Source organism: Physeter macrocephalus, chromosome 14 (assembly GCF_002837175.3).
Source record: "Physeter macrocephalus isolate SW-GA chromosome 14, ASM283717v5, whole genome shotgun sequence".
NCBI lineage: Eukaryota > Metazoa > Chordata > Mammalia > Artiodactyla > Physeteridae > Physeter > Physeter macrocephalus.
Genome location: NC_041227.1, coordinates 99,362,761 through 99,385,420, shown reverse-complemented (window position 1 = coordinate 99,385,420; position 22,660 = coordinate 99,362,761). Strand labels below are relative to the sequence as shown.

The 22,660-nt window shown below is 42.6% G+C and overlaps 2 protein-coding genes across 2 annotated transcripts in view; one reads left to right on the top strand and one right to left on the bottom strand.

Moving 5' to 3' along the window:
- Nucleotides 1-6,305, bottom strand: part of LOC102996463 (C-C motif chemokine 4) — a 15,122-nt gene extending 8,817 nt beyond the window's left edge. Inside the window, exon 1 of the mRNA XM_028499481.2 lies at nucleotides 5,886-6,305. The gene's annotated coding sequence lies outside the window, so the exon portion shown is untranslated. The remainder of the gene's footprint in view (nucleotides 1-5,885) is intronic.
- On the top strand, nucleotides 952-2,865 carry LOC102996195 (C-C motif chemokine 3). Its single transcript, XM_007110515.4, has 3 exons — nucleotides 952-1,124; nucleotides 1,779-1,893; nucleotides 2,300-2,865. The coding sequence occupies exons 1-3, from the start codon at nucleotides 1,049-1,051 to the stop codon at nucleotides 2,388-2,390; spliced, it is 282 nt and encodes a 93-aa protein (XP_007110577.1). The 5' UTR covers nucleotides 952-1,048; the 3' UTR covers nucleotides 2,391-2,865.
- Nucleotides 6,306-22,660: the final 16,355 nt, after the last annotated feature.

Below are 22,660 nucleotides of genomic sequence, written 5' to 3'. Positions count from 1 at the left end.
TGGCTCACGGGCCCAGCCGCTCCGCGGCATGTGGGATCCTCCCGGACCGGGGCACAAACCCGCGTCCCCTGCATTGGCAGGCGGACTCTCAACCACTGCGCCACCAGGGAAGCCCCACAATTTTTATCTTACTTTTTGACAACCGATGTTATGATTATATTTATGCTACTTCATTTAGTTTAAGGGCTTAATAACAAACATTCCAGTGGATATATCATAACTGACTTTATCATTCCCTGATAGAGGAAAATTTAGGTTTCCTTATTTAGAGTTATAAATGTTGCTGGGTCAGCACCTTCCTGCCTGAAGATGCCTCCATACTTGGGCTTGTTTCTTTAGAACTCTTTCCTAGAAATGTGATCTCTAGGTTAACGGATACAAATATTTTTAGGCTTCTGACATATTAACACCCACATCTAATGTCTCTTTATGATTTTCAGCAAGTGTTTAACCCAGTGCCCCTGGTCACTCGGTGACCGATGAATGGAAAAATGACGGAAACATGACCTCGTGCTTCCTAGTCCTCTAGCAGGGATTCCTTGATTCAGACCCTTGCATCAAAGGGAAGCTTGTGCCACCCTCCAGGGCAGTATCACACCTGCCCTATCCTTATGGTTAGAGCAGCTGGGGAAACACAGCAGTTTCAGTTCTGTGGAAAGGTCAGAGCTGGAGAATTCATTAAGGGAAGGGACCAGCTAAGAATAGCCCTGGGTGGACACACACCCCTCTCCTGCTGCTTACAGGGGAAACCATTTCCTCACATGAAACCAGAACAAGTCATGCGTTGCGGGCTGAGACTTGTAGCTGACAGCAGCTATTCTTGGATATCCTGAGCCCCTGCGGTTGCCACGGACCCTGAGTTATGAAACACTCAGTGTGAAAGCATCACTATGCTTAAAAATTTCCTTCCTCACTCCCAGATTCCGTTTCCCCATCCATCAGGGCTGCCTATAAAGAGCTGGGGAGATGGCCTCTCACTAAAGAAGGACGCAGGCAGCAGCGAGCGCCCAGTCCCACACTCAAGGCCACACTCTGTCTGCTCAGCATCATGAAGGTGCCCGCAGCTGCCCTCGCCGTCCTCCTCTGCCCCGTGGCCCTCTGCAGCCAGGTCTTCTCGGCACCATGTGAGTCTGTGCAGTAGTTGCAGGGGTCCCCACACCAAATTTTACTTGGCCTTGAGGGTCCCCAAGAGCAAATAAAGATCTTCTTAAAGGGTTATGAAACATTTTGGCCTTTCTCTTCAAGATTTTAATTTTTATCTTTATAAAGGGGTCCTCAGATCTGGAGCCAGGGTTGGGGAGTTACAGTCCCATTTTACAGATGGCAAAATGGGGACCTAAACAAAAGAGTTTAGGCGAGAGGCAGAATCCAAATCTGGTTACCTCCCCGTGGTGTCAGTCTTCCAGTAACTCGCCCTAGGTCCCCCCAAGAGTTTGTCCCTTGGATGTCTTATGAGAGCTGTCCAAGGTTTTTCTCTTGCTGGGGTGTGACTTCTTGAACCCGAAACAATTTCCTGAAGGGAGATGTGATAAGAACAGTCTGTTTGGATGTCTGGAGCACACAGAGAAAGAGGGAGCCCACAGTGAAGAGTCAAAAATAAAGAAGGATGCAGACAGAAACAAGGACAGAGACAGGGATATTTCTAGGGAAAAATGTCCAGCGCCTTCCAGTGACCTGTCTCCCAGTCTGTGCCCTAAGCCAGGCTGTCTCTCTCCTTCCGAGTCTTCCTCATCCTCTTCTGAACTATGACTCAGCCTCATTCTGTCCTTCCTCCACAGTTGAGACTGACACCCTAACGGCCTGCTGCTTCTCCTATACTGCCTGGCAGCTTCCTCGCAAATTCGTAGCTGACTATTTTGAGACCAGCAGCCAGTGCTCCAAGCCCGGTGTCATGTAAGTGCCAGTCTTCCGGCCCACCTCTGGGGTGATGGGATGTTGGATGGGAGTCAGCACCCAAGGGCACAGACAGGCCAGGGGTGCCATCCTGGCAAGCCCAGCCCTCTGGGGCCTATCAGGTATACAGGACCCAGGTCTCTGAGCTGTGACCTGACCTGGCCAGGCTTGCAGAGTCAGGGGGTGCTAGGCCAGCCCAGAGGGAGCGGGGGGAAGAAGGAGGCTGCATCCTCTGAGGGGCCCCCTGAGTCAGGGAGAGCATCTCTCTGGACCGAGGTAGGCAGAGGGTCCCTGAGGAAGTGGCAGGCCCTGGGCCTCCCAGGAGAGAGTAGTGGAGGGGCCACAGGGAGCCCAGGATCCCCCTGCTGGATTCCTCAGTGTGTAATTCTTTTGTCCTTCTCCAAAGCTTCCAAACCAAAAGAGGCCGCCAGCTCTGTGCCAACCCCAGTGAGGACTGGGTCCAGGAATACATCACCGACCTGCAGCTGAATGCCTGAGTGGCCTGGAAGTTTTGAGGAACCCAGTGACCTCGGTGGCCCGACTGGGCAGCAGGGGTCTGAGCCTTGGAAATACCCCCGTCACCTCCACAGCCACCTCTCCTGTGTGCTGGTTGTTTCCAAACAGCAATACTCCGGGACTCGTTCTTAACTTAGATTGCAACTTCTTTATATATAATATTAATATTTAATTTTTGTAATTTAATTTCAATGTCCCACTGTGTCTGGGACTGTATGCTCCAAGAGGTCCCAAGACACCTTTTCACAGACCTTCCCCTCCCCATTCACTTGCACTCTGGTGACAATTGACTGTGGGCAGCTTGTTCTACGCAGAGATGGTGCCAATGCCACCAGACTGACAATTGTGTATTGGATGTTTCCGTTCAGTGCTGTGTTCAGCAAAGCAAAATAATAAAGATGCTCTTTTGAAAAGTAAACTGGCATTGAGTTTGGTTTTGTTTATCTGGCAAATCAGAATCACTGGTTGACTTTCTCTGAGAGACAAATATCATATGATATCACTTAAATGTAGAATCTAGAAAAATGGTACAAATGACCCTATTTACAAAACAGAAATTGAGTCACAGATATAGAAAACACACTTATGGTTACCAACGGGGAAGAGGGGGATAAATTGGGAGATTGGAATTGACATATACACACTACTATATATAAAAGATAACTAATAAGAACCTACTGTATGGCACAGGGAACTCTATTTGGTGCTCTGTAATGACCTATATGGGAATGGAGCGTAGAAGAGAGTGGATATGTGTATACGTATGGCTGATTCACTTTGCCATACAGCAGAAACTAACACAACATTGTAAATCAACTATACTCCAATAAAAAAATTAATTTAAAAAAAGAATCACAGGTTGAAAGGAATAGTAGGTTAAAGAGTAGGAAGATGGGAAATGGAGGGCAATTGGGAGAGATGGAAGGGGGCTAGGCTACCACAGAGCTACTCTGCTTTATACTTGTGAATGAAAAATGTTGCCTGCTGTATCAGGAAACAAAGAATGTTGCAGCCATCAAGCCATCACCTTACAGCCGCCCCGAGGTAAGCCCTGAGGGAATTCAGGATAGAAACAGGTTGCCCACCATCTAGCAGTCAGCTGCTGCTGCCACCCCCAATGGTGCATCCTGAGGAGACTCAGGATGAGAAAACACAGGATACTGGCCCCAGATAGCTGAGGTTCATATCAAAAGAATGATTTCAGTGAGCCCAGGCTCCTGCATCTTCCCATACATACAAAAGCACTAAATTCCTTAACTTGAGATAGCTGGTTTTCTTTAATTAACAGTAATCTTTTGATGTTCCGACTACCTGGTCTTTGTTGCAAAAACTCCTGTATATCCCGGCTCCCCCCTTGCCTCTTCAGAGCAGTCCCTCAGAGTTATCTGAGGTGCTGTGTCCCGGGCTTAAGTGCTCAGTTTTGTCCATCAATAAAACTTATGAGAAACTCTTAACTTTTAGGTTGTGCTTTTTTTTTTGCAGGCGGACGCGCAACCACTGCGCCACCAGGGAAGCCCCCTAGGTTGTGCATTTTTTTCAGTCAACACTCTGGAGCCACATTTCCAAAACATTTAAATTATGACTATTTTATGAATCAAATCATAATGTACATGAATGGATACCATTAAGAAGAGTATTCATAGTACATATTTATGATAAATCAAACTTTCTGAATAACAGTTACTAACATATTTGAGACTTACTCCAGGCTGAGTGCTTTTTCTGCCGTGTTCATTTGCGCCTCACGATGAAATAGTATAGTTTAAGTACTATTAATATTTTCATTTGACAGAAGAGTAAACGGGGGCTGGGGCTCAGAGAGGTTAAGCAAATTGGCCAAGATCACACAGCAAGTAAGTGGCACAACTGAGTTCCAAAACTATATTTTGATGTAACTACAGACTTTGCTCTTAACCAGTAACCAAGTTATTTCCCAAAATGTAATCCACCTGTCCTCAAATTACAAGCAATGATTGTTTAAGTTACTCACATCAGAATTTTTAGGCGTGGACCTGGGAACTGATATTTCTACCAAGCTTCAGGTGGTGTTCCACATGCATGTTAACAGCTGAGAACCACTGAAATAGTCAATAGAATTCACTGCTCTTTTCCAAATGCAGTGCATATCTGCATATGGTAACAGGTATATTGTACATGATTTTCCTAGAATCCATGCTCCACAAAATACATGGCTAATGTTAGAGAAGGAAAAGATAACCAGCCTACATGTGGAGCAGGATTCTGTTTATAGGTTTACTGTGACAACTCAGTTATTTAATAGATAGGTTGCCTGAGTTATAGTTATAACTATAAGAAATGTACACTGAGTTAGGGTCCTTTTGGCAGAAGGTGGAGAAATTCAAAAGACTTGTGTGAAAACCAAACATGTATTAATTTTTATGACCCACAATTGTTTCATGTTGTTTAAAAGAATCTAATTTTTGTACCCCAAATTAGTTTAGAATTGTAGTGATCAAACTTTTAGAGTACAATTCAACACTACTGTTAAGCAAACATTCAAATGCACATACTATTGGACCAAGATACCATTTGCCCTGATTCCATTTCTAGGAATCTGTTTTGTAGCAACACTGCCAGAGGACAGGACTATATATAGACACAAAGATATTCTTTTTTCTTTTTTTTTTTTTTTACATATTTATTGGAGTATAGTTGCCTTACAATGTTGTGTTAGTTTGCTGTATAACAAAGTGAATCAGCTATATGTATACATATATCCCCATATCTCCTCCCTCTTGCGTCTCCCTCCTACCCTCCCTATCCCACCCCTCTAGGTGGTCACAAAGCACCGAGCTGATCTCCCTGTGCCATGCAGCTGCTTCCCACTAGCTATCTATTTTACATTTGGTAGTGTATATATGTCAATGCTACTCTCTCACTTTGTCCCAGCTTCCCCTTCCCCCTCCCCGTGTCTTCAAGTGCATTCTCTATGTCTTTGTCTTTATTCCTGTCCTGCCCATAGGCTCATCAGACACAAAGATATTCTCTGCACCACGGTTTGTAAACAGCAAACAAATGGGAACAACCATTTAAACCAGTAGAAGATTACATCAGAAGAGAAATGAGATGCCCACCAATGGACTATTCTGTGGTTAGTAAAAAGGATAATACACATCTACACCTATGGAAAGTGTCCATAATATTAGGTGCAAAAGGTATATCTGTTTACATCTAGTATATGCATATATACTCTACATATATGCTACAGAACTATATGTATCGAATGATATTATTTTTGCTTTTATTTTAAAAAACCATATATACATATATATTTACAAAGGCACATATCTGGAAAGATACATATCAAATAGCTAACTATGGTTTCTTCGAGGAAATGGGATTTTTATTCTTTTTTCTTTAAAGGAATGGGGACTCTTCCTTTTTATTTTCTGTACTTTTTATTTGATTTATTTTTCAATGAGCATGTATTGCTCACCTCTCCAGTCTCATCTTACCTACCCTTCGACAGGTGATATTCCATCCATCAAAACTACTTTCTGCTTGAGATTCTGAGTTGACACAAAGAAAAGAGAGCTCAGCTTAGCTCACAGTCTTGATGCCATAATAGCTTTTATATAATGAGGACAATGCAAGGGGCAAGTCCTTTCGCCCAAGGCTTTCATATCACCCACACATGCACACACACGCATGCGCACACACACAGAGCTCCTCCTAGAAAGCATTTTATAATCCCCTTCCTTTAAGGGGGCCCCATTCACCTAACGCCATTACCACCCACACCATGACAAGTGCGACGATTCTATCAGGAGACTGAGAGGAACAAACTTTGTCCCCAAAGAAGCAGTGAAGCTGTCATCACTTCTTCTCTATTGGCTTCCAGCATCTAGGGACAAACAAAATCTGCTCATTTATGCTGAACTGCTTCTCAAGGTCCAGCAGCCCAAAGGCAAATGAAAGCTAACCCGTGCCCGATCACTCAATACAAGTGCTGCGAACAAAAAGTGTAAATGGAATAAAGACCCCCGTGAGAGAACGGGGAGCATGGGAATTGCACTATTAACCAATGTAGAGGGCATTTCAGAGTCCGAGACTTGACTGAAATGCTTAGTCAGCCTCTCGGGTTGACCTCCCTGGGGGTTGACCTCCCTGGGGGTTGACCTCCCTGGGGGTTGACCTCCCTGGGGGTTGAGCTCTGTGGACACACATAGGTGCCAGAGAGGAGCCCTTTTCAGGAGCTGCCAACTTCTTATCCATGTGAGTTAGGAGCCTGGAGTTTGCCTTAGGTGTTGGGCAGCTGACTTTGGCTGTGCTGCTCTGCATGCAGGATCTAAGTTCCCCGACCAGGGATCGAACCCGTGCCCCTTGCATTGGGAGAGCGGAGTCCTAACCACTGGACCGCCAGGGAAGTCCCGCAAGTAATGCCCATCTAATGACAGCAGGCTTCTGATCTATTCCATGAGCTCAATAACCCAAAAGGGAGAGCTTGCCTAGTCATGTACCTTGCATTTTACCTGGTGTTGGGAATGTGTTTCCTAGCATGGGCCTCAATACTACAGTCACCCCTACACCCCTACCTCTAGCCACGTGGTGGGAGACCTCTGCCTCCATTCTGGCCCCTGCAGAGATGGGGCAACATGCCAAAGTGATGAATATTTGATGCCCAAAGCCACGCCTTCCCTGCGCCTTTACAAGGAGCTGGCTGTCCACTTCAAATAAGGAAGACAAGTATTTCACAGGAGAGGGACTTAGGACCCATAGTCAGAGCTCAGGTTTCTCTCCGTTAAGTCTCTCACCTCCCTGCCTCTATTCACATTAACTTTAGATTGAAATAGAAATATCTGCATTTACAGCCCTTTGAGACTCCACATTACTGACAACAGTTGACAGGCTGGAGAGGCCTTTCTTAGCAAAGCTGAATTGTTTTCCTTTTTCGATGTCAGATAAGCCCATTTCAAAGTAGCCTGAACTCTTTCTTAAAGAATTTTAACTTAAAGGAAAAAGAAAACGATTTTTACCGAGATGCAATAGACCACAGGTCAACCAGCACCAGCAGTACCATGTGAGAGCGGTTCTCAAAAAGGTCCTGCCCAGACCACAGCAGGAGCACCTGGGAACCATTAGAAATGCAAATTCTAAGCAAACACACCCCCCACCCCTGCCCCCGGCTTCCCCATTTAGAGGGTGGTGCCCAGCAATCTGTGTCTAACAAGCCTCCAGGTAATTCCCCCACTCACCAAACCACTTCAATTTAACAAGGTCCTCACCAAACTCCCTGCTTTTTCAGTTCAGCCAATCCCATGCTTCAGTCACGAGCTGTTTCTTTTAACAGACTCTGAATCTCTGCACAGATACAGGACTCTGTATTTCTCAGGATATTCGTAGTTGCAAGAAGGAAAACAAACAAGCAAACCTACCTCAAAGAGACTGGAATAAATGAACCCTGTGGTTCCAAGATCAAAGGGTACAGGGAGGCTCTGGCTCCAGGAAAGGCTGGATGCAGCAGCCCTGTGATGCCCTGCAGGTCCCGTTTTCTCTTTCTGACCTCCCTTCCATGTGCGAGTCCCAGGATAGCTGCCGGTACCTTCCAGTGTCCCATGAATTCTTTTTCATTTTCTTCAGGGAAGAGAGACGCTGTGTCTCCCTTGGAAAAAAAAATTAGTAGGTTCTTTCAGATTTGACTGACAGGTCAGAAATCCAATTCCTAACCAATCACTGTGGCTAAGGGGATGGGTTTCATTGATTTGCTTAAGCGAATCAGGGCACACACCTGCATCGTGGTTGGATGAATTTCACATAAATCTGAGAATTATGAGCAAGAGTGGCTTCCCAAAGGAACTGTGGGTTTCTGGTATCGAGAAGGATGTAGAGTAGGTGCTGGTCAGGAAGAACATGTTCTCACTATGTGTTTGTTTTTTTCCAGTAGATTTTTTTCTTGAGTTAACAACACTAACACTTTGGGTAGGATAAACATTTCTTCTCCTTTGCTCTCTAGATTAGAAACGTTTAGTCTTCTCCCTTCCTGAATGACTTTATTTTTAAGAAGATGCTGATTTGTGTATTTCCTGTTGCCCTATAAATGATTATTGCCCAAATCCGAGGCAAAAGAGACATTAAGCTCTTCATAATGGCAAAGTCACCACCAGAAAATAGGGCTACATGTTCATCCCAGGACACACTAAGTGGGGTAGAACTGGTCCTGCCACAAACACTACCCACCCTGCTTCATAAAAGCAGAAGACAGGGGAAAGGGGAAAATGAGAGAACTCTCAGAATAATGAATCATCATTACTGAAATTGCCCATATTGAGGAAGAGAGGAGAATCCTTTACTATTAGACAGACTAAGGGGTAGATGGCAGGGGACACATTATACTTGCTGCTTCTGTTCTCCCTCTTTCCTGGGAACAGCATCCACAAAAAATATTATACAGAATTGACCACATCCCCAGACGTGGGGTAGGTCCTGATTAAAATAAGCCTATTTGCATCTTGGGTTTTTTTTTTAACTTATCATTGGAACTTAAGCATTTCCCATGTCATTGTATTGTTTGTAAAGGCTCCCTAATAGCCAACCAAGTGAAGATACCATAATTTTCTTTGCCATTTCCATATTGTAGACGATTTAAATTGGGTCCAATTTTAAATTGTTATGAATATGCTGGGGACCAAATACTCTTATGCATAAACTTTCTTCCATATTTGAATGTATTTATAGAGGAAATAGATTCCTAGACACGGATTATCTTGGTCAAAGGCTAAGATCATTTTAAGGTTCCTTATGTATGCTGCCCCCATACCTAACATGTCTCTTTTTTTTTTTTTTTTGGCTGCATTCAGTCTTTGTTGCTGCGCGCGGGCTTTCTCTAGTTGCATCGAGCGGGGGCTACTCTTCGTTGCGGTGCGCGCACTTCTCATTGCAGTGGCTTCTCTTTGCTGTGGAGCACGGGCTCTAGGTGCACGGGCTTCAGGAGTTGTGGCGCACGGGCTTAGTTGCTCCGTGGCATGTGGGATCTTCCCAGACCAGGGCTCGAACCTGTGTCCCCTGCATTGGCAGGTGGGTTCTTAACCACTGTGCCACCAGGGAAGTCCACCTGACATGTCTTTATCCCCTTTGCTTTGTGGGTATTGAGAGCCCTTGATGAATCTCTCTTGAATGAGTGAGTGTCTGAAAAGCAGCCTGTCCTCTCATCACTCCTGAAGCCCAGGCTTTGATAATACAACCCTGTCTACCTGGGTGTGGTTTAAATTGTGCTGCTCAGGACTCATGGCATCATTGCAAATGCCACATCTATGCAGTTAGAACAGCTGTGGAATAACAGAAGTTTCTGCTGGGGGAAATTATGACTATAGGGCTCTAATGAGAAAGAACCAACTAAGTGTGGTCCCACGATGACACCAACATCTCACCTCCTCTCGCCGTGGAAACCACTTCCCCATAAACAGCCCCAGTTTAAGTGAGCACTTGAACTATTCTTGCAAATACCCTGAGCCCTGTGGTTACCCAAGACCCCTCTTGCATATACAAGTCAACAAGGCACAACTGGGCTTAAAAACTTCCTCTCTCATCACCCCGAGTTTCTATCTCCCAACAGTCTACGACTTAGGTCTTAAGAGTAGGGGACATTAACACACCACTGTAAAGGAATTATACTCCAATAAAGATGTTAAAAAAAAAAAAAGAGTAGGGGACATTGCTTGGACCCCAGAAGGAGGCTGGCAACAGCGAGTTGTTCTGGTCCACACTCTTGAGCCCTTACTGCCCTCCTCAGCATGGCTCTCTGTTCCCAGGCCTCCTCTCACAAGTGTCCTCCTGCTGCCATTTGCTGTTGTCCCCCCACTTTCTGGCTCAGGTCAGACCACACCACTAAAGCCCTATGTACAGAGGTACCAAGTGAAATACAGGACTTCCCAAGGGGAAGTCAAAAATGCCCTGGGCTCTCTGTTCAGGGGGGCTTTTCTTTCCAAAGGAGTTTTAGCTTTCTATTCTATGTACCCAGAAGGCAGGGTGGGGGCTTGTCCTACAGTGGGAGTGGGAAAATTGGGTGGGTTTTCAATAGGAGGCAGTATCCAGCTTCAGGTGGTTCCCAGTGATCAGCTAAGTAGTAAACTCACCTCAGTGCCACCTTATAGGTGATTTACAGAGATAGTCTCTTGCTGGAAAAAATCTCTTCTTAGACCAGGAAAAATCTCTTCTTAGACCAGATTAAGGTTCCCAAATAGAACTGGAACAAGAGACAGACTGTTCAATGAGCTGCATTCTCTGCAGAGGGAGATAGAGACTAAACCTATGATTGGAGCAAATAAGCGACAGAGGAAGTGGTCCAAGATGGTGATTTAGGGAGATCCCAAACTCACCTCCTCCCACAGACATGCTGAATCTGTAGCTACGTACCGAACAATTTCCTCTGCAAAAGACCTGAAAACTACCTGAGCAGCTACTTCACATCTGCAAACAGAAAAGAGCGACAGTGAATAGCAGGGCAAGATGGCGGAATGGAAAGACCCTGAGCTCACCTTCTCTCACAGGCACACCAAAATTACAACTATTTACAGAGCACCTATCAATGAAAAAGACAAGAACCTACCAAAATAGATCTACTACTAAAGATATAGAGAAAGAACCACAACAAGACAGGAAGAGAGGATTCACCATACAGTCAAGATCCATACACCCTGGTGGGCAACCCACAAACAGGAGAATAATTACAATTAAAGAGGTTCTCCCAAACGAGTGAGGGGTCTGAGCCCCACATTGAGCTCCCCAGGCCAGGAGTCCTGGGCCAGGAAGACAAGCTCCTAGAACATTTGTCTTTGAAGGCCAGCTTTTGGGAGTCCCAGAGGGCCATGGGAAATAAAGATTCCACTCTTAAAGGGTGCACACAAAAATCTCACATGCTCCAGGACCCAGGATGGAAACAGTAATTTGATAGGAGCCTGGGTCAGACCTACCTGCTGATCTTGGAGAGCCTCCCAGAGAAGGCCAGGGGGCTTAGTTTCAGGAGGGCCAGAGGGCTGGGGGAAATAGAGGCTCCTCCCTTAAAGGGCACACACAAAATCTCACATGTTCCGGGACCCAGGGCAGAAGCAGTAATTTAGGAGGAGCCTGGGTCAGATCCACTCGCTGATCTTGGAGAGCCTCCCAGAGAGGCAGGAGGCAACTGCAGCTCACCCTGGGGACACAGACACCGGCAGCAGCCATTTTGGGGAGCTCATTCTACCATGTGGACACTGGTGCTGGCAAGTGCCATGCTGGAATCCTCCCTCTAGCTTATTAGCCTCAGATCCAGCCCCATCCATGCCCACCAGCCCACAGACACCAGTCCTGGGACACCTCAGGCCAAGCTACTAACTGGGCAGGGACACAGCCCCACCCCCCACCAGATAGGCTGCCTTAAGACCCCCTGAGCCCATGGCCTCCCCTGAACACAGCCTTACACACCAGCGGGCCGAGGACCAAGCCCCACACACCAGTGACCAGGCACTAGATCTGGGACCCCCAGAGCCCTATATCCAGAGACCCCGGGACCCAGGTCCACCCACCAGAGGGCAGACACCAGCCTCAGAATGTCCAGCTCCTCCCACCAGCAAGCCTGCTCTAGATTCAAAATCAGTCTCACCCACCAGTGTGTTAACATGAGCCCCAGGAAAACCTTGCCCAATACCTGTGGACCCAGCCTACTCACCAGCAGGCCAGCACTAGCCCTCAGACCAGCTGGGCCCTGGCTCCACCCACCAGTGAGCCTACTCTAAACTCAGAACCAGCCTCACCCACCAGCGGGCAGGTACCAGGCCTAGGAAAACTGCAGCTCCATAGCCTGCAGACCCAACCCACCCACCAGCAGGCCGGCACCAGCTCTGGGACTGACCAGACACAGGCTCTGCCCAACAGCATGCCAACACAAGCTTTGGGATACCCTAGACCCCACAGCCAGCTGTGTCAGAAATCATTCCCACCCACCAGCAGTCTGACACCAGCTCTGGGATCCCTGGGCCCTGCAGCCAGACCCCAGGACCCAACTCTGCCCACCTGTGGGCCAGCACTAGCCTCAGGACCTAGATTCAACCACTGGTGGGTGGGCACCAGTCCAGGGATCTCCTGTGCCCCAACTCCACCCACTAGTGAGTCAGCATTAGCGCCAGGGTCCCCCCAGGGTTCTGCAGCCAGCCTGACCCTTGACCCTACCCTCTGACCCGGCCCCGCCAAGAAGTGGCTGGTAGCCTCCAGGCAAGGGGGGGCCTGGCAACCAAACAGACCAGGAGCCAGCCAAGCCTACCAGACCACCCACAGTAGTCAGCCCACCACAACAGAAGGATCCAAGCAGCCCACATAGGGCGCACCCCTAGAGGATATAGCTCTAGTAACCACAGGGGAGTACACTGCTGAGACTCATAGGACATCTCCTACAAAAGGTCACTTCTCTAAGGTCAGGAAACATAGCCAACCTACCAGATACGTAGAAATAGGAACAGCAAGTTAGACAAAATGAGTTGACAAAGGAACATGTTCCAAATGAAGGAACAAGATAAAACCCCAGAAGAACTAAGTGAAGTGGAGATAGCCAACCTACTTGAGAAAGAGCTCAAGGTGATGATTGTAAAGATGATCAAAGAACTTAGGAGAAGCATGGACAGAGTGAGAAGTTAGAAGTTTTTAACAAAGAGAAAATATAAAGAACAAGCAGAGATGAAGAATACAATAGCTGAAATGAAAAACACACTAGAAGGAATCAACAGTAGACTAAATGATACAGAGGAATGAATCAGCAGTCTGGAAGAGAGTAGGGGAAATCACTGAAGATGAACAGAAAAAAAGAATAAAAAGAAAAGGAGAGAGTTTAAGAGACATCTGGAACAACATCAAGCATAATAACATTTGTATTATACAGGTCCCAGAAGGAGAAGAGAGAAAGGGGCAGAGGACATATTTGAAGACATAATAGCTGAAAATTTCCCTAATGTGGGAAAGGAAACATCCAAGTCGAGGAAGCAGAGTCTCAAACGGGATCAGCCCAAAGAGAACCACGTGATAACACACTGTAAATAAAATCACAAAAATTAAAGAGAATATTAAAAGCAGCAAGGAAAAAGCAACAAGTTATATACAAGGGAACTCCCATAGGCTTTCAGTTGACTTTTCAGCAGAAACTCTTCAAGAAAGAAGAGAGTGGCACAATATATTTAAAGTGATGAAAGGGGAAAATCTACAATCAACAATCACTCTTCCTGGCAGGCTCTCATTCAGGTTTGATGCAGAGATCAAAAGTTTTACACTCAAGCAAAAGCTAAAAGAGTGTAGCACCACCAAACCAGCTTTACAAGAAAAGTTAAACAGACCTCTCTAAGCAAAAAAAAAAAAAAAAGGCCATAACTAGAAACATGAAAATTATAAAAGGAAAAACTCATCGGTAAAGGCAAATATACAGTAAATGTAGTAAATCAACCATGTACAAAGCTAGTAGGAAGGTTAAAAAACAAAAAGTAGTAAAATCATCCATATCTACAATAAGCAGTTAAGGGATAAACAGAACAATTAAATGTGAAATATATCAAAGTCAGTAATCATGAGGGGTGGAAAGTAAAAAGGTAGGGTTGCTAAAATGTGTTTGAAACTAAGAGATCAGCAACTTAAAATAATCATGTATGTATGTAGATTGCTATATATAAACCTCAGGGTAACCACAAACTAAAAATCTATAATACACATACACACACACACACACATACACACACACACACGAAAATAATCCAAACATAACTCTAAAGATAGACATCAAATCACAAGGGAAGAGAACAAAAGAAGAAGAAAGGAACAAAAAAGACCAACAAAACAACCCCAAAACAAGTAACAAAATGGCACTAAGTACATACATATCAATAATTACTTTAAATGTAAATGGACTAAATGTTCCAATCAAAACACATAGAATAGCTGAAGGAATGAAAACAACAAGGCCCATATATATGCTGCCTACAAGAGATTCACTTCATATATAAAGACACACAGAATGAAAGAGAGGGTATGGAAAATGTTATTCCATGCAAATAGAAATCAAGAGAAAGCTGGGGGGACTTCCCTGGTGGAGCAGTGGTTAAGAATCTGCCTGCCAATGCAGGGAACACAGGTTCAAGCCCTGGTCCAGGAAGATCCCACATGTTACGGAGCAACTAAGCCCGCAAGCCACATCTACTGAGCCCATATGCCACAACTACTGAAGCACATGTCTAGAGCCCGTGCTCTGCAACAAGAGAAGCCACCGCAATGAGAAGCCCATGCACCACAATGAAGAGTAACTCCTGCTTGCCGCAACTAGAGAAAGCCCACGGGCAGCAACAAAGACCCAACGCAGCCATAAATAAATAAATAAATAAATAAATAAATAAATAAATAAATAAATAAATAAATAAATAAATAAATAAATAAATAAATAAATAAATAAATAAATAAATAAATAAATAAATAAATAAATAAATAAATAAATAAATAAATAAATAAATAAATAAATAAATAAATAAATAAATAAATAAATAAATAAATAAATAAATAAATAAATAAATAAATAAATAAATAAATAAATAAATAAATAAATAAATAAATAAATAAATAAATAAATAAATAAATAAATAAATAAATAAATAAATAAATAAATAAATTGTTTTTAAAAAGAGAAAGCTGGGATAGCAATACTTATAGCAGACAAAATAGACTTTAAAACAAAGACTGTTACCAGAGACCAAGAAGAACATTACATGATGATCAAGGAATCAATCAAAGAAGAATATATAACAATTGTAAATATATATACACCCACACAGGAGCACCTATATACATAAAGCAAATATTAACAAACATAAAGAGAGAAACTGACAGTAACACAATAATAGTAAGGGACTTTAACTCCCACTTACATCAATGGACAGATCATCCAGACAGAATATCAACAAAGAAACACTGGCCATAAATGACACATTAAACCTAATAGATATATATAGAACATTCCATCCAAAGGCATCAGAGTAAACATTCTTTTCAAGTGCACATGGAACATTCTCCAGGATAGATCATATGCTATGCCACAAAACAAGCCTCAGTAAATTTAAGAAAACTGAAATTGTATCAAGCATCTTTTCCAACCACAGTGCTATGAGACTAGAAACCAACTACAAGAAAAAAACTGCAAAAAACACAAACAAGTGGAGGCTAAACAACATGCTAATGAACAACTAATGGCTCACTGAAGAAATCAATGAAGTAATCAAAAAATACCTGAAGACAAATGAAAACCAAAACCCAATGATCCAAAATCTACGGCATGCAGCAAAAGCAGTTCTAAGAGGGAAGTTTATAGCAATACAAGTTTACCTCAGGAAACAAAAAATATCTCAAATAAACAACCTAACCTTACACCTAAAGGAACTAGAAAAAGAAGAACAAACAAAACCTAAAGTTAGTAGAAGGAAAGAAATCATAAAGATCAGAACAGAAATAAATGGAATAGAGACTAAGAAAACAATAAAAAGGATCAATGAAACTAAGACCTGATTCTTTGAAAAGATAAACAAAATTGACAATTTTTTAGACAGACTCATCAAGAAAAAAAGAGAGGGCTCAAATTAATAAAATCAGAAATGAAAAAAGAGAAGTTATAACTGACATCACAGAATTAGAAAGAATCATAAGAGATTACTACAAACAATTAGATGCCAAATAAAATGGACAACCTGGAAGAAATGAACAAATTCCTAGAAATCTACAATTTCCCAAGACTAAACCAGGAAGAAATAGAAACTATGAACAGACCAATTACTGGTAACGAAATTGAATTGGTAATAAAATAAATTCCCAATAAACAAAAGTCCAGGACCAGATGGCTTCACAGGTGAATTCTACCAAACATTTAGAGAAGAGTTAACATCTATCCTTCTCAAACTATTCTAAAAATTGCAGAGGAAGAGATGCTTCTGAACTCATTCTATGAGACCAGCATCACCCTGATACTAAAAGCAGACAAAGATATCACAGAGAAAGAAAATTACAGGCCAATATCACTGATGAACACAGATGCAAGAATCCTCAACAAAATATTAGCAAACCAAATCCAACAATACATTAAAAGGGCGATACACTATGATCAAGATGGATTTATCCCAGGGATGCAAGAGTGGTTCAATATTTGCAAATTAATCAAAGTGAATCAACACCACATTAATAAATTGAAGAATAAAAGATGCAGAAACAGCTCCTGACAAGATTAAACATCGATTTGTGATAAAACCTCTCCAAAATTGTGTATAGAGGGAACATACCTGAACATAATAAAGGCCATATATGACAAACCCACAGCTAACATCATACTCAATGGTGAAAAGCTGAAAGCATTTCTTCTAAGGTCAGGAACAAGACTAGGATGCCCACTCTCCCCACTTTTATTCAACATAGTACTGGGAGTCCTAGCCACAGCAATCAGACAAGAAAAAGAAATAAAAGGAATCCCAATTGGAAAGGAAGAAGTAAAACTATCACTATTTGCAAATGACATGATATTATACATAAAAAATCTCAGACACCATGAAAAAACTACTAGAGTTCATCAATGAATTTGGTAAAGTTGCAGGATACAAAATTAATATACAGAAATCTGTTGCATTTCTATACTGAAATGATAAAACTGTCAGAAAGAGAAATTAAGGAAACAATGCCATTTACAATTGCATCAAAAAGAATAAAATACCTAGAAATAAACCTACCTAAGAAGGTAAAAGACCTGTATTCAGAAAACTATAAGACACTAATGAAAGAAACTGAAGAAGACACAAACAGATGGAAAGATACCATGTTCATGGATTGGAAGAATTAATATTGTTAAAATGACTCTACTACCCAAGGCAATATACAGATTTAATGCAATCCCTATGAAAATACCAATGGCAATTTTAACAGAGATAGAACAAATAATTTTAAAATTTATATGGAAACAATAAAGTCCCCAAATAGCCAAAGGAATCTTGGGAAAGAACAGAGATGGAGGAATCACACTCCCTGACTTCAGACTATACTCCAATCTTACAATAATCAAAACAATATGATACTGGCCAAAAACAGACACAAAGATCAACGGAACAGAATAGAGAGCTTAGAAATAAACCGATACACTTATAGTCAATTAATCTGCAACAAAGGAGGCAAGAATATACAATGGAGAAAAGATTGTCTCTTCAATAAGTGGTGCTAGGGAAACTGGACAGCTACATGTAAAAGAATGAAATTAGAACATTTTCTCACACCATGTACAAAAACAGACTCAAAATGGATTAAAGACCTAAATGTAAGACTGGAAACCATAAAACTACTAGAAGAAAACATAAAACTACTAGAAGAGAACAAAGGCAGAACACTCTTTGATATAAATCATAGCAATATTTTTTTTTGGATCTGTCTCCTAAGGCAAAGGAAACAAAAGCAAAAATAAACAAATGGGACCTGATTAAACTTAAAAGTTTTTGCACAGCAAAGGAAACCATCAACAGATTGAAAAGACAACCCACTGAATGGGAGAAAATATTTGCAAATGATATGACTCATAAAGAGTTAATATCCAAAATATATAAATAGCCCATACAACTCAACAACAACAATGAAAAAACAAAAAACCCAATTTAAAAGTGGGCAGAAAGCCTGAAGAGAACTTTTTCCAAAGAAGGCATCAGATGGCCAACAGGAACGTAAAAAGATGCTCAACATTTTTAATCAACAGGAATGCAAGTCAAAACCACAATGAGTTATCAGTTCACACTGGTCAGAATGGCTATCTTCAAAAACACCACTAATAACAGATGTTGGCAAGGATGTGGAGAAAAGGAAACCCTCGTACACTGTTGGTGGGAATGTAAATTGATGCAGTCACTGTGGAAAATAGTATGGAGTTTCCTCAAAAAACAAAATTAGAACTACCATATGATCCAACAATTCCACTCTTGAGTGTACATCAGGAAAAAGAGAAAATACGAATTCGGAAAGATACATGCACCCCAATGTTCACAGCAGCATTATTTACAATTGCCAAGGTATGGAAGCAACCTAAGTGTCCATCAATAGATGAATGGATAAGAAGATGTGGTTTTATATATGCAATGGAATATTACTCAGCCATTAAAAAAGAATGAAATTTTGCCACTTGCAACAACATGGATGAACTTGGAGGGCATTATGCTTAGTGAAAGAAGTCAGAGAGAGAAAGACAAATACTGTATGTTATCACTTATATGTGGAATCTAAAAAATAAAACAAACTAGTGAATATTACAGAAAGGAAACAGACTCACAGATACAGAGAACTAACTAGTGGTTACCAGTGGGGAGAGGGAACAGAAGAGGGGCAAGATGGAGTAGAAGATTAAGAGGTACAAGCTACTATATGTAAAGTAAATAAGCTACAAGGTATATACAGCACAGGGAATATAACCAATATTTTATACTAACTATAAATGGAGTGTAATCTATAAAAATTTTGTATCACTATGTTGTACACCTGAAACTAATATAATGTTGTAAATATACCTCAGTTTTTAAAAAATGTGCCACATGGGAGGAGGGTAGAAGAGTCTGAGCTGTGGTCTGGCCATTAACCCCTCCCCACAGGGTGACCACTCACAGTCAGGAGGGAACTCACAAACCGGGAGCTTCTCCCTGAGGAGCAAAGGGTCTATAACCCATCAACTTTTCAGGCACCCCAACTTTTAAGACCTGCAACTGAGAGGTGATCCCCCCCAAAGATCAGGCTTTGAAAACCAATGGGACTCATGTCCACGAGATCCAAAGAGCTGTAGCAAACTGAGAAACCCCTCTTAAGGGGCTCATGCTGCAGACTCACTTGCCCCAGGGTCCAGCGCAGAAGCAGCCATTTGAAAAGCACCAGACTTGATGCCAAAAAGACGCATTTGCTAAACTCAAAGCACTGGCCTGAGGGGCCGGCCATTGGGATAATCTCCAGGACGGAGGTATGGTAGAACCATTTTTGCTCTCTCTCTGTGCTCTACTAAAGCCAGCAGTTATTGTTTTTTCTTTTTTTTTCTTCTCAGCATAAGGCATCTTTACCCTCCCACCAGTGGACACCATCTTTGTGCTCACCCCCTGCCACACTCCACAGCACTGGTATCTCCTGGAGACGGGCTTTTACACATTCCTGGTGACCGTGTTTTTCCATCTGGTGTCCAGGCTTTGTGGCTGCTGCCAGGGGATGCCCTGTGAACCCCTGACTCTAGTGGCCACAGGGATTTGCATTCCTGGGTCCCTCAAGACTGTAACAATCATGGAAAACAGGCTACCAGCCTCAGGGCACAGCACAAATAACAGGTTGAAACACACCCCAGCTCTCTGTAAAAGAGGCCTGTTTGCTTGTCCTTGTGCCTCAGCTTGAGGGCCAGGCTTCAGGTTTGTCACACATCTAGAGGCTACATATTCCTGAAAGTTAAAAATGAAAGGTGATTTGGGGACTTGTTTGGTGGTCCAGTGGTTAAAGACTCTGCACTTCCAATGCAGGGGGCGTGGGTTTGATCCCTGGTCAGGGAACTAAGATCCCGCATGCCGCCCCACATGGCCAGAAAAAAAAAAAAAAATTCCAGACTGTTTTTGTAAATAAAGTTTTAGGGGAACACAGCCATGCCCATTCCATGACATACGGTCTGTGGCTGCTTTCCCACTACTGTGGCAGAGTTGAATAATTGCCACTGAGTCTGTATGCCTGCAAAGCCCAAAACATTTACTACCTGACCCTTTATGGAAAAGTTTTCTGAGTCCTGGCCTAGATTATGTTTTTAAGTGTAAGAAAGTTAGATTAAGTCAGAGTCTCTGTTGTAAAATTCAAGAGGGAGAAATTCCACATGCTTATGAGAAATGCAAATGTATATTAATTTTTTGTTAAGCCCTACTTACTTTGTTTTGTTTTAAACTCTTTATTTTTTAGTATCACAAAGTGGAATTTTGATAGTCAGGGTTTTTGAAGAGTAATGATAAAGTTTCTAGCAAATTTTTAAATGTACGAATTCTTCAATCTATCTTATTTTGAGGAATCTATTTTGAGAAACACTACCTAAAGACATAAAGGTATAGGCATACAGATGTTCTTTGCAGCCCTGTTTGTGAAAGCAATGAAAGAGAAACAATTTCATCAAAAACGGAATAGCTTAAAGCATCATAGTACAGCCACATAATAAATATGAAACCACTGAAAATGATGAAGTAGATATAAATGTACTGAGATGAAAACATATCCATGACATTAATTTAAAGCTATGTACATAAAATATACCTTTCATATGTGTATCGGTAAATATACAAATATCTATGTTATAACATAATTGTTTCAGAACTACATGTAATAATGCTTGCTTTGGTAAAAGCTCTATATATTTACATAAACATAAGAAGGACATGTGATGTGATACCTCTCAACCTGTTAAATGTGATTTCCTCTGGGAAACACAATTTTTAAGAAATGGAGAGCTCCACTTTTCATTTTCCACTCTTTGAAATTAGGAGTCTCCTCCTTGCTTCTGTGGACTCTCAACATCTGACGACTTACACAATTGGCCTATGAGCATTGAAATGTTTCCCAATAGATCTAGGGTTTAGTCCACATCTTGACAGCATGAATATTGCATGAATACCTCGTATGTAGGATGAGTACTAAACTGACATTCATCTTATAGTAATAAGGGGGGAAGGAAAAGAAAAAGTAAAATACTCTCATAGACTGCAAGCTCACATTGGTCAGGAATTCCCTGGCAGTCCAGTGGTTAGGACTTGGTTCTTTCACTGCTGAGGGCACAGGTTCAATCCCTGGTGGAGGAACTAAGATCCCGCAATCTGCGTGCGCAGCCAAAAAAAAAAGTTCACATTGGTCAGACCTCTTTCATTGGTTATCCTTTTGTTTGAGAGTAAGTGGCAGAGACAGTGCTCCCTAAAGAGTCCATATGTTTCCTTACATTGCAGCTGGGTTGGTCTCTTGTGACTAATTCTGGTCAATGGACTGTAAGCAGAAGTGATGTGTGTCACTTCTGGGCCAGAACAGTTAAAAGCAGTACGCCTTTTCTGTCTCCTTCTTTCTCATTCCAGAATCTATAGCTACGGGATGGAAGCCGCCTAGATTCCTGAGTCACCAGGCAAGCTGCTCTGGGATCAGTACAACTCAAAATATAGTTCATGGACCAGCGGCATCAGCATCACCTGAAAGCCCAATAGAAAAGCAGAGCTGAGCCATACCTCAGACATATAGAATTAGAGCCTCTTGTGCTTAGACAGGTCCTCCAGGTGATTCTGGAGCACACGAAATTTTGAGAACCAATGATCCAACCTCCATCACATCTTGTGCAAGTGAGAAACTTTTATTTTGTTAATGTACTGGGGGGTTGTTCGTTACACAGCTATAGCCTGTCCTATCCTGACTCTTACAGAAAATAAACATAAAATGCTGAACTTTTCTCCCACTATTGGTTCCACCTTAACAACATTTTGGACAGATCCCATAACTTTCTGGCCACATTCAGTGATTAAAATTCTTTCCGTTTAAAACTTCAATCTCAAATTTGATCTCATCTCTACTTCTCCCCACCTCCACACCTCCCACTGGTGCAAATTGGGCTCAGAGGAGTTGGAGTGAGATGAGGCTTTAGTTTGGTCCTGGATCCCTTCCCCTCCTCTCTTTTAAAGGCCTAATTCTTCTGGTATGGTGGTGAGGGGGGTGGTCTATGTGGGGTGATACTGGAGTAAAGAGAAAACTTAACAGATGTAGTCCCTTTTCCCTTCTGTTTTTTATCTCTGCTTCTCTTTTTAATACTGATAAGCCACTGATGCTCTTTTGGGCAGCACATGCATTTCTTTTCATAGAGGGGTTTCAGTGGGTCCTCTCTTTGCAGAGTTCCCTGATGTTGACATTCACTCTTGCCCGCATCCTTCACCTCTCCCTCAGTCCACACCACTGGCAGCACACCTGGGCCTTCGCTAGCCTGAGCATGTTAAAAAAAGTCTCCCTCTTGGAGCACACCTGGCCCTGCATTGGGTGTAAGAGTTTACAGGTGACGTGCAGACTGGACTTCAGCATCCTTTGCCCACACAACCAGGGACCTTTGTGGACATGAACCCTGAGCTCCTGCCGTTAGAGACCTTTCAAGACTTAGACCTCCTATTGGAAGGATGACCATCCTGAGAGTCAAAGAGGATACTGTTAGTAATTATGCTGGCACAACCAGCATAAACGGGGTCTTCCCCAGAAAAGG